Source organism: Pimephales promelas, chromosome 20, assembly GCF_988280905.1.
Source record: "Pimephales promelas chromosome 20, fPimPro1.hap1.1, whole genome shotgun sequence".
Lineage (NCBI taxonomy): Eukaryota > Metazoa > Chordata > Actinopteri > Cypriniformes > Leuciscidae > Pimephales > Pimephales promelas.
In genome coordinates, this window is record NC_142788.1 from 26608404 (window position 1) to 26624876 (window position 16473).

At 39.0% G+C, this 16473-nt stretch overlaps 1 protein-coding gene across 2 annotated transcripts in view; it reads right to left on the minus strand.

The window, feature by feature from the left end:
- Positions 1 to 243: 243 nt before the first annotated feature.
- spryd3 (SPRY domain containing 3) overlaps positions 244 to 16473 on the minus strand; it is a 34750-nt gene continuing 18520 nt past the window's right edge. For both annotated transcript variants that reach the window (XM_039651820.2, XM_089124691.1), the window contains exons 7-11: positions 14975 to 15124; positions 9588 to 9645; positions 3753 to 3872; positions 3459 to 3592; positions 244 to 2349 (exon numbers count right to left, since the gene is read on the minus strand). In XM_039651820.2, the coding sequence (XP_039507754.1) occupies positions 2215 to 2349; positions 3459 to 3592; positions 3753 to 3872; positions 9588 to 9645; positions 14975 to 15124 (597 nt within the window). In that variant the 3' untranslated portion in view covers positions 244 to 2214. The remainder of the gene's footprint in view (positions 2350 to 3458; positions 3593 to 3752; positions 3873 to 9587; positions 9646 to 14974; positions 15125 to 16473) is intronic.

Sequence of the window (16473 nt, forward strand, 5' to 3'; positions counted from 1 at the left end):
ATTTCCCAGCAAAGTGAGCATATGTATATTTGCACCCCAGATAGCTTAATGAAACAAATGAAATTAGTTTAAAACTACAGTGAAATCGGTCTCATAAAATTGCATGATAATAAAACTATGTATATGTGTGCATATACATGTACACAATACATCAAATGTATCTGGTTGGATCAAATGGGTTAAAGTTTATTTGACAGATGCCTTCGTGAAAATGTATAAAAAGGAATTTTACTGCAACCCAAGTACAGTTTGTGTGGAAATAACTCTTTTATTATATACACATTAGCAAAAGAGTGCATGCTACAAATAAAACAACATAACATCTTCAACGCAAATCTCCATTTAGTAAGACTGTGAGAACCCAAAACGATCATCGCCCATTTATGCGCCAAGCAACCACATTCCAGTCGAAGAATTCAGATGATCTTGGAGAGGACAACCACTTGGCTTTTTGAATAAGCTTAACTGATAGAGGTATTTGGTTTTGGCTTCCCTGCGCTGTCAATTTATGTCTGGAACACAAGCAATTCTTTATGTTAAATGATCTGATCTGGAATATTCATTTCACCACTAAATGGAAGAGCTTTAGTCGACTGTGATTTCCATTCCTCTCTCTAAAGAGATTCATTTTTTTCATTAACAACCTCATGATTCTCACAGAATATATGTTGCAGAATAAACCATGCAGGATAATAAACCACTGATATTCTTTCAAATGAATAAACCGATGCCCTTTGAAGACCAATGTGACAAATATGATTATGGCTATATTCAGAATAGCAGACTATTTCCATTTCTGCAGTATATTGTATACTGTGCATAGCATTAACATTTATGCATAAAACACCGGCAACACCCCTTAAAATGGCAAAACGTGCACACGTGTCCCATAATGCAATGCGCACACCTCGACTTTCCATTTTCATCACTTAATTATAAACAGTATACACTGCAGTAAGAAAACATAACCAATGTCCTGGCTAGTAAACTGTAGGATGCAACCGAGGCACCTAAATTAGGGCAATATAGAGAAAAGTTTAACATCACTGAATGATGCCATTTACATAAAACAAGAAGGAAAACCCATACCCATATTACATTTTGGCAACGTATGCAATGTGAAAGCTTTTTGTTCCATAAGTGATATGTAACAGAAGAGAAGAGAAAGCGCATAATTGCAACAGCGAGGTGTGCAAAATGGGCAGAATCATGGCCGCTCGCCCATCCGACTACCAGCTTAAGTTGAGGCATCTTTAAAGTGCTTGTGGCATTTGTGAACCGGATCAGTTCACATTACAGTGGACAATGCCTGAATAAACAGCTCCATTGTTTTAAACCTGACTCCAAAGTGGCGTCTGCCCTGAAATATCTGATAAACCGTCCACAGACTAAAGTAAAATTCTACATTTAAAGAAATGAACTTCAATCGATTTGTAAAGATGCATTCATAGACGAATGAACAAAAAGTAGCCGATCTCTGGTCTGGAGCTTCTGTATGGCGTTTCCTGATGGCGGTGTGAGATATACAACCGGAGACAATACAACTTGCCTCAGATCAGATGACATCGCAATTAGCAATTAATTCATGCCATTCACAGGCAAGCACAACCCCCTCAACCATTCATTTTTAGACAGAAATTACAGCAAAAAATGGCACTTGATTAAACATGTCATTCAGACAAATCACAACCATAATATGCTTCAATCACCTTCACAAGTCATTTGTGAGAGGGAGTGCTTGTGGAAAACTGTGACGTTGTTTGGACAATATTATAATAATTCATAATTATTAACCCCCTCATGCCTAATCTTTAACTTTCTCTAGGGTGTCCGTCTGTTTATTAATATTCATGATTGATTTAGCAAAATAAATGTTTTGTGTAGCAGCCAATACATACATTTACATATGTACAAGTACATTAAAAATATATAATTCAATATTTTCTATGCATTTTTAATAAACTAAATGTATCTTCGTACAACAGTTCTTTTGAGGCCTAATATTAGACATTTGTGGCTTCACAGTAAACCGTTTTTAAGCCGAGGTGAACGCTGTAGATATGCTCTACCGTGAGACATGCACTGGAGTGAACGTGTTAGACAGGTTAAACTTTTCGGAAGTGCCTTCAGAGATAAAGAAATAACAGAAATCTCAGCATAAGTTTCTAGCTCTTTTGTGGGTGAGTCTGGCTGATGTGCACAGTTCCTGGTTTATTATCCGCTGAGTGGATGGAGGTCCACCTTCACCTTTTCCCCGCTGCTGAGCATCCCGATAGTGGGGTAGAACCCTCCGACCGGGACCACCACCTCCCTCCTGCCGATTATCTTGCCGTTCCGGGTGAAGAACACCTAGATGAGCACAGAGGGGCGACAGTGAGTCAGCATTTCCACAGCTAGAGAGGGAAGACAGTGAGTCAGCATTTCCATTGGTACAGGGTATCAGACAGTCCTGGTACACACTAGTGCCAAAACTCTACTACTACTTCGGGACACAAGATGAGAAAACACTTTGCAAACATCTGGGGTTTTTTTTAGCACCGAGGGTATACAGTGTTCTTTTATTTCCAATAAGCCTTTTCCAGGCGAGTGATATCTGCGAGCTAATTCATCTTGACCACATCTGGGATTTCCTGTACCCTCAAAACAAGGCTCTCATGAGAGAGCTTGACAGCGAGGTCATCCACAATGGGGTGATAACTGAGCAGATGACGGCCAGACACTGGGAGATTACAGAGTCATGCAGTGCAATATTTTTCACCTAGCGTCTTGATCGTGTAATGTCCCACTGGGAGACCTTAGCCCTGTTTACACCTGGTATTAAGATGTGTTTTGGTCGATCGGATCACAAGTAGACGAGCAACTTGTACGTAGCAAACTTTATCACAGTATGTGTATGTAGTTTCAAAAAATTGCGCCAACGTTAGTGTTTGTGTGTGTGTGTGTGTTGCACATCCATAATTTCAAAGGGGACGCGATTACAACTCTATAAGTACATAAATTTATCAAATAACCATACCGAGACGTCCTGGTCCATTCTCATTTGTGTTTATTCTGCCGGAGTCTCTTCTTCATCTGGGTCTGATCAGAGACTATTTATATATTCCGATTCAAACATGTACGGCTGAATGACATCCAAAACAGCGGGTCTCTCACTCTCAGCTTTCTGCTTAGACCGACTGCCATAGGTATGCAAGTTACGCCCTCATCCAAAGGCAGGGCGGGGATATGCAGCTCATTTGCATTTAAGGTGGTACACACCAAAACAGCTCTTTTTAAAACAGGCCCCAAAAATGATATTTTCAAATGGTTATAATAAATTAACTGTGGGGTATTTTGTGCTGAAACTTCACAAATACATTCTGGGGACAACCGGGACCAATATTACATCTTGTAAAAAGTGGGATAATAGGTGCCCTTTAATGTCAAGCCCTGTATAAAATATATATAAAAATACTCACCATAACCTTCCGGCCCTCATGTTCTTGTTCTGGGTCATCTCCCTCTTCCTCATCTTCATCATTCAAATAAAGTAAGTTTTCGACACGGCCCTGCTTTGGTCGTACATCAGCAGCATCCCAGTCGTCAATTTCATCTAACAGAGAAACACGTTGAACTGGATGGACATCTAAAAACCTTGGAGTACAGTCTTGACAAGCATGCTAAATGGATCAAAGTAAGTATTGGCAGTAGTATGAGCAAAATAGAAAATTTCTTCTCATCTCCTTTATTGAGCACCACATGTGTATTCTCACCTTCATAGTCCAGCACGTAGTCGCGAGGAAACATAATTCCACAGCCCATGATGTCCCCTTCGAAACAGCGAGGGCCAAACTGGTCACCTACTCCACTTCCATGGAAGATCTTCCCATCATCTACGGAGCAGATAAGATGGCTCCTTTCATTAGTAAACCATAACCTTGCATCTAATCTGATATGCAAATCAACTCGAAATATCCTGGGAAATTTGGAGAAAAAAACTCTAAAGTACAGAAACTGGACTATATATTTATATTATATTGTGGATCTTTACACTACTGTTCAAAAGTTTGTGTTCAGTAAGGTCATAGTGTTCCTAAGTCATACTAGACATTTATAATGTTACACAAAATTTCTATTTGTCACACAAATGCTGTTCTTTTGAACTTCTTATTTTTCAATGAATCCTGAGACAAATATTTCATCGTTTCCACAAAAGTACTACACAGCAAACTGTTTTCAACTGATAATAATAAGAGATGTTTCAAGCAAATCAGCATATCAGAATGATTTCTAAAGGATCATGTGACACTGAAGACTGAAGTAATGATGCTGAAAATTCAGCTTTGATCACAGGAATAAATTTGATTTTAAAATATATCCAAATAGAAAGTAGTTATAAAAAATGCTGGGTTGTTTCAACCCAAAATTGGGTCAAATATGAAAAACCCAAATGTTGGGTTAAAAATGTACAATTGAGAGTGAAAGTTGAAGTTGGGTTCAAATTTTAACCCGAACATTTGGGTTTGCCCATATTTTACCCAAATTTGAGTTCAAACAACCCAGCATTGTTTAGAGTGTATATTGTAATAATATTTCACAATAATACAGTTGTTACTGTTTTGGTGAGCGTAAGAAATTCTTTCAAGAACAAAAAAATCATACCGACCTCAAACATTTGAACGGTGTATGAATAGTAGTATGCATGTGTATACATATAAATATAAATCTTTTCAGACCATTAAATCAACAAATCCATGGTAAAATCATGAGTCACAGGTCCAAAGGTGCTTTATTAATTTGAGTCCCACCTCCACCAGAAACATCATCTGCTGGTGTCGCTGTTGGACAGTATCACTGTAGGGAAAATGAGTGCTTGAGCTCATATTTCATAATATTTGTTTCTGTATCTCATCTGATTATCTTTTTAAAGCCTCTTTTTTGGGCGATTCTTTTACAGTCAATGACAGGGGTAACAACTCATCATCTGAATGAATTTTAGGACATAAAGAAGCAATGCTAAAGTTAGTGCTTGGCATCAGAGCACTGTGGGAATCTGAATACGCAAGCACTAATGCTGCATTCCTCACACATTGGCTCTTAATGATCCAGAGAAGACTTATACTCTTCATCCAGAAACTGACAGGATGAAAGGAGATGTGCTTTCATGCCTCTGTACGATTAGTCAAAGTTCTCCTTATATAAGAAGATAACAAAACAAAGAGACAACAACAATCAAGAGCAAGTGAAAGAAAAACACAGAAAGGTAGCCTGCAGACACAAAAAAAAAAAAAAAAAAAAACCTTATTGCAGTGTGTGGCTGGTAAATATTTGTAGAGTTGTCATGGGACCCGTTCCCAGCTCAGGATGCTGTTTAAACAATCCGTATCTGAACACGCGGAGGGAGATTGAAAACACTGCATCATTATGATTCCCATGTGGGCCTCGGTCCCAACACCACACTCCGCAAACACCACGACCACTGTGGGAGAAGAAGGCGACTAAAAATAGACGGGGCTTGGACACGCGCTCTCACCAAGCCTGAGCTTTCAGGCTCTCTGGCAGGAAACGCTACACCGGAGTGCAGAGAGGGCTTTCCTCGAATGTCAGAGCTGTTCTCTGGAAAAGACCGGGAATGTAGACTTGCTTCCGCAAACAAGAAGGCAGTTTTATGAGCATGGGGGCTGAGAAAGGAAAAACTATTTGCTTGTTCGTATCGTCAACATTTTTAATTAATCTAAACGGGGAAAGGTCACGTACCCTTATTGTATTACCAAACGTGAACTCAACTAACCTAAAAACAGTGATTTGGGGTAAAGTGACTCTGCCAACTATTTTGACACACTTGGCATGGTCAACAGATGATTTAAAACAGGAATGGGGATCGAATGCGGCATTAAAATCCGTGTTTCCAAACTAAAAAAACAACAACAAAAAAAACGTATCACACGACTTCCGACTTCATTTCTCAATCCAAATGAGATTATAATAGCCCCGTTTGGCCTCGGCTATGATGCGCGTGAGGACACTGACCCTCAGAGCGACATATCAGTGGCCGTAACACATCTCTACGTGATGACTAACTGGATTATGAGTCATAGATGTGGGCCTCTTATAGATCAGGGCAGGACAATGACTCATGCCCCCCTAATCTGACCCGCTTTTGTGGCAGTGCCAGACCTCCATCAGCGGGTGCCGCAATGAGGCGCAGAAAAGATATGCCCCATAAATGCAGCTCCGCAAAAGCTGACAAGAGGGCTTGACAAACTGCATCGCCCTGATGCGAGTGATGATATGGCTGAATTCTTCACAGTCGAGAAGAACACAGGGCCTAATGTGAATTCACTAGGAAATAAACAAACTTCCATCACTATGGATGCACCGTTATGAAAATTTGGATTGATATGTTATGATCCACCAATAAATAGAGGGTACTAATGCTAAGAAAAATACACATACATTTATTAATACACATACATATTTACATATCTATCTATCTATCTATCTATCTATCTATCTATCTATCTATCTATCTATCTATCTATCTATCTATCTATCTATCTATCTATCTATCTATCTATCTATCTATCATCTATCTATCACAAACATATATGAATTTATATTTTAAGATCTATAAAATTAATGTATAATATATATACTGTATATATAAAAAAATTATATATTTTTTTAATTTAACAATTTGTCAAAAAGCACACATAGCTATAAATGTATGCATATCTATATACACACACACACACACACACACACATATATATATATATATATATATACACACACACACACACACACACACACACACACACACACACACACACACGCATACAAATTTTAAACTATATGAATTGAATGAATTGGGCATTATGACATTCCAATGTGCTATGAAACTGGATATATATTTTGAGATTTGCTAAAAATTATGTTTAACAACGTTTTTATATTATTAAAGTTATTAAAGATTAAGTAAGCATTAGAAGATGGCAAATAGGAATATGTTCTAAGCCTAATTGCGAATTCGGAAAGGCACAGAAAATGAGTAGCGCACACTTCGGAGGCCCTAAAGGGACATGGTTAGGCTTGCTACGGTAGTCAGTTACATTACAGTACATCAGATTTCACTTATCACGTGAAGATAGTAAGGAGAGATAACTGACAGGACGCTGTCAGAGGATTTAATGTACAGCAGATCCTGAGCGTCATTGAGAAATATCTTATCTTGAAAGTGAAAGTAAAAAAAGCAAGAGTGCATTGATACCCGCAAATTATATACAATAAACCAAACTAAATAATTGCGAAAAAATGCAAAAGCATTTATATATAATTTTTCTTCCCATCTCATATTTTTTTCTTTCACCCTGTTCCTTTAGGGGGTCCGTAGACTTCCCAAACACAGTATTCGGCTTCGGGCACATCCCTAGTGGCAAGTGTAAAAATATAGGGAATGGTAATGCACAATTAAACATTGAATATCGGTTCTTATAAATAAATAAATAAAAATATACATACAAAAACTTCACTAAGTATATCCAACGGTATGTCAATGTCAAATTCAGAGTTGTTGCGCAGTGATTTACACTGGTTTGGTAGTAGTGTAGTGGAAAACAGATCTATCAATGTCCAGTCTATCAAAAAAGATTAAAGAATGCATTTTTATAGCATTTCTATTGTTGCAGCTACAACCCAAATAATACACTAAAGGAAGTAACGTTGCCACATTACATATACATATCAAAAAATCTGAACCGTCACTGTTTATCTGGCTTACGGGCAAACTCCCTCACCCTTAAACAATAGGCTCTGAGTCACCACAGAAGCACAGTTTCATTCAGGATGATACTCAGTGACTAATCTGTTATGTGGCATGAAGGCATGAAGGGGTTGAGTATAAAGATTGCCATCTTTACATTGAGAGGCAATCTTATCCGATATCGACTTCCTTTGAGCTGTTTTGAAAGATGGGACCTGTGGAGTGAGATAGGGCTATTTATCCTCATGCCATTTTCAAGAGGATTTTCTTCTAATCAACACACTGATCTCATCTCTACACTCCTCTTATCATCATCCAGGACCACCACACACTGCAGAGATGGTGCCCATAGATGTGTAAGGCTTGAAAAGAGAAGAGGAGCCAAATAATAAAGCTTAAAAAAAAAAAAAAATCACCACCTGCAGGAATTCTGGGTAATCCATGCGTAACCTGTGATAGGAATACAACCAGAGATGACAAAACAAAAGGAGAAAACAAAAACTTTATGTAAACAGGATCTGGATGTGTGGACTTATAAAAATAACTTTATGTGGGACTTCTTAGTACTTTTAATTTTAGATTTCAGACTAAAACAGATATATGTATATATATATTTTTTATGCAATGTCGGGCAACAGAATGTTATTATAATCTGGCAAATGAGCAATAATAGCAACATTCAGATGGTTTGAATACATTATTTAATGTGCAAGCACCTGGAAAAAAAACTGCTCTACTAATTGTACTTTTATTCATTGGTGAACACACATGTTTTAAGATCAGGGTGTCCAGCATGTGTTCATGTTCATAAGGCTACAATTTGCCTGGGCTTATGATGCCTTCAAGTCGTGACAGTCAGATTGTATTTATAACGCCACAACTTTGGAGAGTGGAACTTTCATTAAATGGGCACTTCACTGGGAAAATTGGTTTTCAAGTAAACTTGGCTGCCTAAGAAAAGCAGATTTAAAAAAAAATCTGTGCTACCCGGCCAAATAGGAAGGAAAACTTCCAAACACCCATAATGCACTGGTTATGTTGCCGTCCAAGGCCACTTCCACCAGTCTGCTATGGATACACTTACCATAGTCAAAGATCGCCTAGTAAACTTTTTCATAATCGTGTCAATCGTTCACAGGTGCAAGAATTCAAAGATTAAACGTTTAGCGAAGGATCCAGAACGTTACAGGCAGTGGCAAAAGGCTGCAAAGAGTAGTAACTCTTTGCAGTAAATTCTTATCGTAAATAACACTGATATGAAAAACCTGTGTTTGTAGTCAACATTTCTATCTGGATGACTATGAACAATGCTTTAGGCCAATCGGAGGAGAAAAAACTGAAAGGAACTGCCATGTCCCCATGTTCCCTAACAGATGCAGCATCTGTATTGATTGTAAATTTGTTGAAATTAATTGAATTAATAAAGCTAGCTAAGTTTCATGTAAAAATACAAAAGTACTGTACAATTATGATGCTGTGATAAATTTACAGCACTTTCATAAATTAGTAAAACATTAATTAAAAACACTGCTTATGCGCATTCTTTATTCATAATTTTGTAGAGTTAAAAATCACGCTAAATTTTTTGTAGAAAAGGTTCAATTAAATTGCCATCTTCCTCAAACCAAGTGAATCTGATGTCGTAATTGCGACTTCCTAACTCACAAATCCGAAACTTCAAGGTCTTGAACACACCAATAGTGCATATGTGACTTGTGTTATGTATTTAGACAGATGAAGACTAGCTTGGCTACACACAAAAAATACTGCAGCTTGAAAATAACTGTGCATGTAAACATACTGACTGTTGTAACGACAAGATCTTCAAAAATGACCAACAACTCACCGGCGTGATATGCAACAGAACCTCGACTCCAGCCCGGATGCCTGTTCTTTGGGTAATCCTGACAAAAGAGAGGGAGAATGAATAAGACACAAATTCGAATAATTAAACAACAGTCTGGATTTATAGATACAATGATGGATTTAATGCAAACACGAACTTGCGATGCTTTCACTTTCAACAATCTCACTCAACACTTTCATATTAATGTGGTGGAGAGATAATTGAGTTCTATAACCAGAAAACGATTACAGCATCACAGCTCATTGTTTAATTTTAGGATTGCAGTCATATAGCAGCAAAGGTTATGCTTTTTTATATACAGATAGACCATGCCAGCAAAAACACGAGGAGAAGCCAATATTTTGATAAGATCTGAGATGCAATTAACATTCAAAGATATTTTTGGTATTTCTCGGTTGTCATTTGAAGAGACTATTAAAGCCCATTTTAATGGATTCATAACACTCCTTAAAATCTACAAAAAATCCGAATTATTAGTTAAAATGAAATTAAAATTGACAATTGTTATTTTTTTAAATGTAATATTGCCGTATTCATTATAAATGATTTATCTGTGCTTATCATTATTTAATTTTTTAAAATTCATGTGACCTTGTAATCTTTAATTAAAAGAACGATTCACTGAGATCCAGCAATAGCAAAATCACAACCATCAATTTTCAATTCCCGACGGAAAAAGGCATTTTTTTTCTTGTTTGAGAAGCCATTTCACACAAAAAAACGTCACAGTAAGAAAAAAAAACTTCCAATTCATGCCGACTTGTATCATGAATAAACAATATTTTACAGAATTAATCCACCTATGCTAATGTTAATTCATGTTTGATTATAATACCTTTTTATAATTAATAATTTAAATTAATTTACAACTTCAAGGGTTAAAAATGCATATGTAGTAATTAACATGAACCAATATTCATATATTGTACACAATATTATACAGTATTTTTAATTGCTAGTTCATACCTAATGCATAATTGAATGAACTGAACCTTAAAGTTTTGTAAAGTCTTTTAAAGTGTTGCTGAAACATTTGCCATCAATTCTTAACTGAGAAATACGACTAAAAAAAATTATATAATAAGATATTATGTAATACATATTATGTAACATTAGATAATTCATTCACAGTTCAAAGGTCAGTAAGATTTTTAAAGATTTTTTTTTTTTTTTGGGGGGGGGGGGGGGATTACAAAGGATTACATGGGCATCTCTCTCTGTTTTGGTTAAGGCTGATAGAGGGTTGTGTTATGGTTCAAGTCAAGCTCTTTTAATCTGTTTATCTAATAAGGAAGAGGAGTAAACACGGACCAGGGGGACTTAAAACTGATTTATTCACGATCTAAGCTCGGACACATACAGATGATTTAAATGAGAGCCACAGTAAGGTGACGCGTTTAACAACCCTTGGTCGCTTTCCACCCCACTAGTGTTGTGAAGCGCTACATCGAAGTTGTGCAACAGAGCGCACGAGGATGATGATGATACCTTAGGCGAATCTGACAAACAGATCTAAACATGTAGAGACAATCGAGTGGCGCTCTCTGGAACAACACATGAGAAAGTAAACTGTTTGCAAACATTACTTAATTTCAATTGAGTTTACATCTGCTCCCTGACAAGGTGAAAAATGATAGTGCATTCCGTGTATTCGTACGATTACATCTGTGCTCTATATCAAGTGCCATGTACAAACACACAAGCAAACAGACACTTCAGCATGCCGCGCAAAAGCACACAAGCCATCAATCACCTCGCTCGCCCCTGCGACCCACATAACAGTTTTTTTTTTAAATCTGTCAAATGAAATTATATACCACATACTCCTGTTTGAGGAGAGGAGCTATTCATGCATATAGTGTTTTGGCCCCCTGAGGACACTGCAAAAGCCATTAGAGAGAAGCATCGAGCTTCCAAGAAACACAAACAGTAGCATATGTGTCCGTGGCAGAGCCATATCAGATCCACCCAGGGCTTTTATGTGCGATACTTGAGCTGCCAGCATTTCCACACTGTGGCAAAGACAACAAGTAGCAGAGAGGCTGCCGGTGGAGGCAGATGCACATCTGCACATGACATACAGAGCAGAGATTAGGTCAAGTGGGTACCTGCTCCCAAACACCACAATACGGGCGCTGGGAATGGCATCCGTGCAAGCTCCTGTCATCACGAAACAATGAACTATGAGCACTTTTAGAAAATGAACTCTTAAAACACTTATAATTTGACCTCTGACAGTGTATATTCATCCATCACAGGAGAATTGTCATTTCCACCACACTTTAACTTTAACATGTCTTGCGTTTCAATATTCTGTGATGGAAAATGATGGTAGTGGAAATGACATTTTACATTTTTAAGGAGTAAAATTACTCTCTAAAATTTTACAAAATTACAGATTGGCCGGAAATGACAATTCCGGGCGGGATGTCTCAACTTTGAGCATGTCCACTTCCGACGCAGTTCAACAATGGCCGAAACGAAGGCTAGATGTCACTGCTCTGTTCCACTTTGTAAATGTAACCAACAACACCAACCCTACGTAAGTTTTCATGGATTCCCGACTGATTTAAGTATAAGGAAGAAGTGGATTAAAGCGGTTCGCCGGGATAAAAGTCCAAACTTTACAATAAAACAAGGTAGCGTGCGTTTGTTTGTTCAGGTGAAATACTGCATTATAATGGTTGTATTGGCCCTTTACAGGTATTTTAATAAGTAAAAAGTAGTAGGTGAGTTATAATCAGTCAGATTTAACCCTCATGAATAATATCAACTAACTTCAGGGCAGAAATAACCTTTTAATTAATAAGTAGAGCCTTTAATCACATTTTAGCAGGTGAAATACATGCATTATAGTGGTTGTATTGGCCCTTTACAGGTATTTTAATAGGTAAAAAGTACTGGGTGAGTGATTTTTATTTGCACGTTATGTCTGTTTGATCCACATAAAAGCAACTGCATTCGTAAAGAGAATGGGCGATACATCTTTAACATGCTGTGCATCAATTTTCGGCACGACACCGGCACTTTAGTGAATCAGCCTAATTTACCAGGGATGCCATTTAAATAAACCTAGTGTAGTCCGTCCTCAGTTCGCCAGAGAGTGATCGGCAATTCAACGGAAGTGGCAGTGTGCAAAGATCACTGAATGCTGAAGTACTACATGTCAGCATGATAATCCCCAATAAAATTCTGCTCAGTTTTCGCAGTTTCATTCTACAAGGATGCATTAAATTGATCAAAAGTGAAAGATATATAATATATATAGAAATATACAACATTTAGTTCAGGTCCTTGTATCTGATAGGCTGATGTATTTAAGTGCTTTAAAGTAAACACCCAAACAGACTGTAAAATGGAGCACTGGAATAGGTCAGATTGGTGATTGGTGACAGATTGCGTTCCTTGCCGAACACTTCAAGAGTTCATCTACACTTGTGAATGTTTCCAAAATAAATGAGGACACCAGGGTCAGGAACACAAACTCCCTCAATTGCTCCATGGGAAGTGCTAGAGAGCTCACTGAAACCGAAGCCTGCGGTGCCGGATGAGAGCAGAGCAGAGGAAAGGGCTGGTGAAAGAAGGGAAGGTCAGGAGGTGATAAGGGTTGGACCCATTCACGTAGACATGACTGCCGAGACTCCGGTACGCACCTCCGCCCCTTGTTAGAACCCAGAAAATCTTTGTCTTGCATCCTAGCAACCCAGTGTATATTCCGGATGCATGCGTACAAGCTTGTACGGCCAGGTCCAGTCCCCGTTCACAGGGGGTCAGGGTTCACTGATTGCAGATAAGAGCTCGGCTCTTCCTCTTCACATCCGCAATCATCCTCAGGCTGAAACCGGGACTATCAGAGAGCAGACTAGCTTATAATTCGGCACAACTGATGTTCCCACTGCAGTAGAGATCAAGTCATTAACGAGGTTGGTCACCATTTTGTTGTTGTTCCTCAAACGTCAGAGGTGATACTTGCGCACTTGATGTTCAAAAAATTAACAACCACATTGTTTGCAAAGACCTCTCCAGACACAGGATGCAGGGAACACAGAGTACACATCTAATGAGAGTAAACAGTAATTAGGCAGCTATGCTGTACCTGATATTTGATATGTAACGAAACACAGATGCAAAGTTCCAGAAAAGGTCAAAATTGGAAATCTCTTCGTTTATCTGAGCAACCAATGGCCTTCCCACGATTCCACACAGCAGACTTGTCTACTGTCTGCATTTCCCAACCTGAATGAGACTAATTACCCTTCACGTCAGGAAGAGCAAAGAACACAGTGCAATGTTCCTGTTCCAACCCTGTATGGTCACTACATGAAAAAACACAGGGAGGGACAGGAAGTAATAAATTTTGGTATCGTGAGGTTTTTAATTTCCGAGTATCACAATACTTTTGAAGTATCGGTGCACTGTGCAACATTAGTGAGTAGAAGTACTCGCCCATACCGATGGCAGAATTTTTATTGGTATCGGCGTCATTTCCAAAACTAGCATCGGAATCGGAACAACTCTAGTATCAAGCTCTTCAAATGACATAATTCAGTGAAAAAATTGATAGAAATTATAATCTGTATAAAGAACATGCAAGAATAAATCTGTTCTCAAACAGCAATGATAACATTCATCCCAGTCTCTCTTCTCACTACGTCATAGTGACGTACATTTGCATTGCCTAATCTCGCTCACTGTAAAAGGGCCTCAAGAGACGAAATCTGCTATGACAACTTGCAGTGATTCACATCATCAATGTTGAGAAAAGAGTCGTGTTTGTGGAGTAAGTTTGTAGAGTCATAGTTATAGGAACTTTGAAAAGTTTCTCCTCTGCTAAAGCCCCTCATTTTGCCGGAAGAAACAAAGTTATGGAAAAGTTATGACAGAAAACAAGTAATGAGAAAAACTAGAGGATGAGTAAATGATGACAGAGGAGTGAGTTATTCATTTGAGCTTGACAGCAAGGTGATTCTCTCAAACCACAGGTTTTATTTGCACACTGTGCCTCAGGGCCTGTCAAACTGTAACCGTTATGAGGTCGCAATGTTGTGGAGCCGCATTTGCAATTTTGGTTGATATCCAGAGCTTACTGTACATATCCATTCTTGTTCTGGCCAAAACCACAGGGAATTCAAAATACTTCAAAAAACTTTACTATTGCCAAAAATACCTTAAAAACAAACCAAAAAATGAAATGGCATTTGCAATGCATGATGAAATGTGACAAGTATTACAGAGCATTTAGGAGAATATATCGAAGGATGGGAAATGTCATGCATGTGTGCATGCACTCCCTACATTGATCCATTTTGCAAACACTTTTATCAGAAGAAACTTTTAAATGAGGAATAATTACACAATTGACTTACTCTTCTTGCCAGGCCCAGGGCGATGTAGCACTTCTCTCCAGAATCCACAATCTCCACTTCAAAGTAGTGACTTCGTGTTGTGAGGGGCTGCCGGGCCTGAGCCAGACCCACGTCCATGATGCTCTTCCCTTTCCCAACATATTCCAGAAGCTGTGGTAGAACATATCATAGTCTTAATCAGACTTCATTTAGATACATTATAGTGTATTAGACATCATTACAAATGTTGTAATCTCGAGATTTCAACTGTTTGCTCAAATAGAAGAAAACAGGATCTTGTTGGATGGATTATATGGTTAGTTTAAAGTGTAACTTAGCATAAACCAAATGAATCTATAAAAAAGGTCAGTTTGGCTGCGAGTAGTCCTTCGGATGAGACGTTTAACCGAGGACCTGACTCTCTGTCACTCTGGAGAGTGGAAATGCGCCATAAGTGAGCTGAGCTGAACCGTATCGTACCGTGCAGTGGAAATGCGCCATAAGTGAGCTGAGCTGAATCTTACCGTACCGTACCATGCAGTGGAAACGCGCCAAAGCGTGGCGAACCAAACCGTACCGTACCATGTAGAGGAAATGCGCCAAAGCGTGCTGAACCAAACCATACCGTGCCATGCAGTGTAAATGCGCCAAAGCGTGTCGAACCGTACCGTACCATGCAGTGGAAATGCGCTAAAGCGTGCTGAACCAAACCGTACCATGCAGTGGAAATGCGCCAAAGCGTGCTGAACCAAACCGTACCATGCAGTGGAAATGCGCCAAAGCGTGCCAAACCAAACCGTACCGTACCATGCAGTGGAAATGCGCCAAAGCGTGCCAAACCAAACTGTACCGTACCATGTAGAGGAAATACGCCAAAGCGTGCTGAACCAAACCATACCGTGCCATGCAGTGTAAATGCGCCAAAGCGTGTCGAACCGTACCGTACCATGCAGTGGAAATGCGCTAAAGCGTGCTGAACCAAACCGTACCATGCAGTGGAAATGCGCCAAAGCGGGCCGAACCAAACCGTACCGTACCATGCAGTGGAAATGCGCCAAAGCGTGCTGAACCAAACCGTACCGTACCATGCAGTGGAAATGCGCCAAAGCGTGCTGAACCAAACCGTACCGTACCATGCAGTGAAAATGCGCCAAAGTGTGCCGAACTAAACCGTACCGTACCATGCATTGGAAATGCGCCAAAGCGTGCTGAACCAAACCGTACCGTACCATGCAGTGGAAAAGCGCCAAAGCATGCCGAACCGTACCGTACCATGCAGTGGAAAAGCGCCATTTGAGGCCTAAAAATGCTACTGCCTTTCTTTCAGGTTCCGTTTCTGGCCACACAGCTTCTAAACTCACAACACAGCATCATGATTACTTTCAGATTGCAACTGGTTGTCATTAATTACTTAAAAATTTCCGTTTGCAATGGCAGAATCAGCACTTTGTTGGTGCAATGGAAAGATTTCTCTGATGCCATCTACAACAATCTTAGCTATTATTGTTTACGCCGGTAAA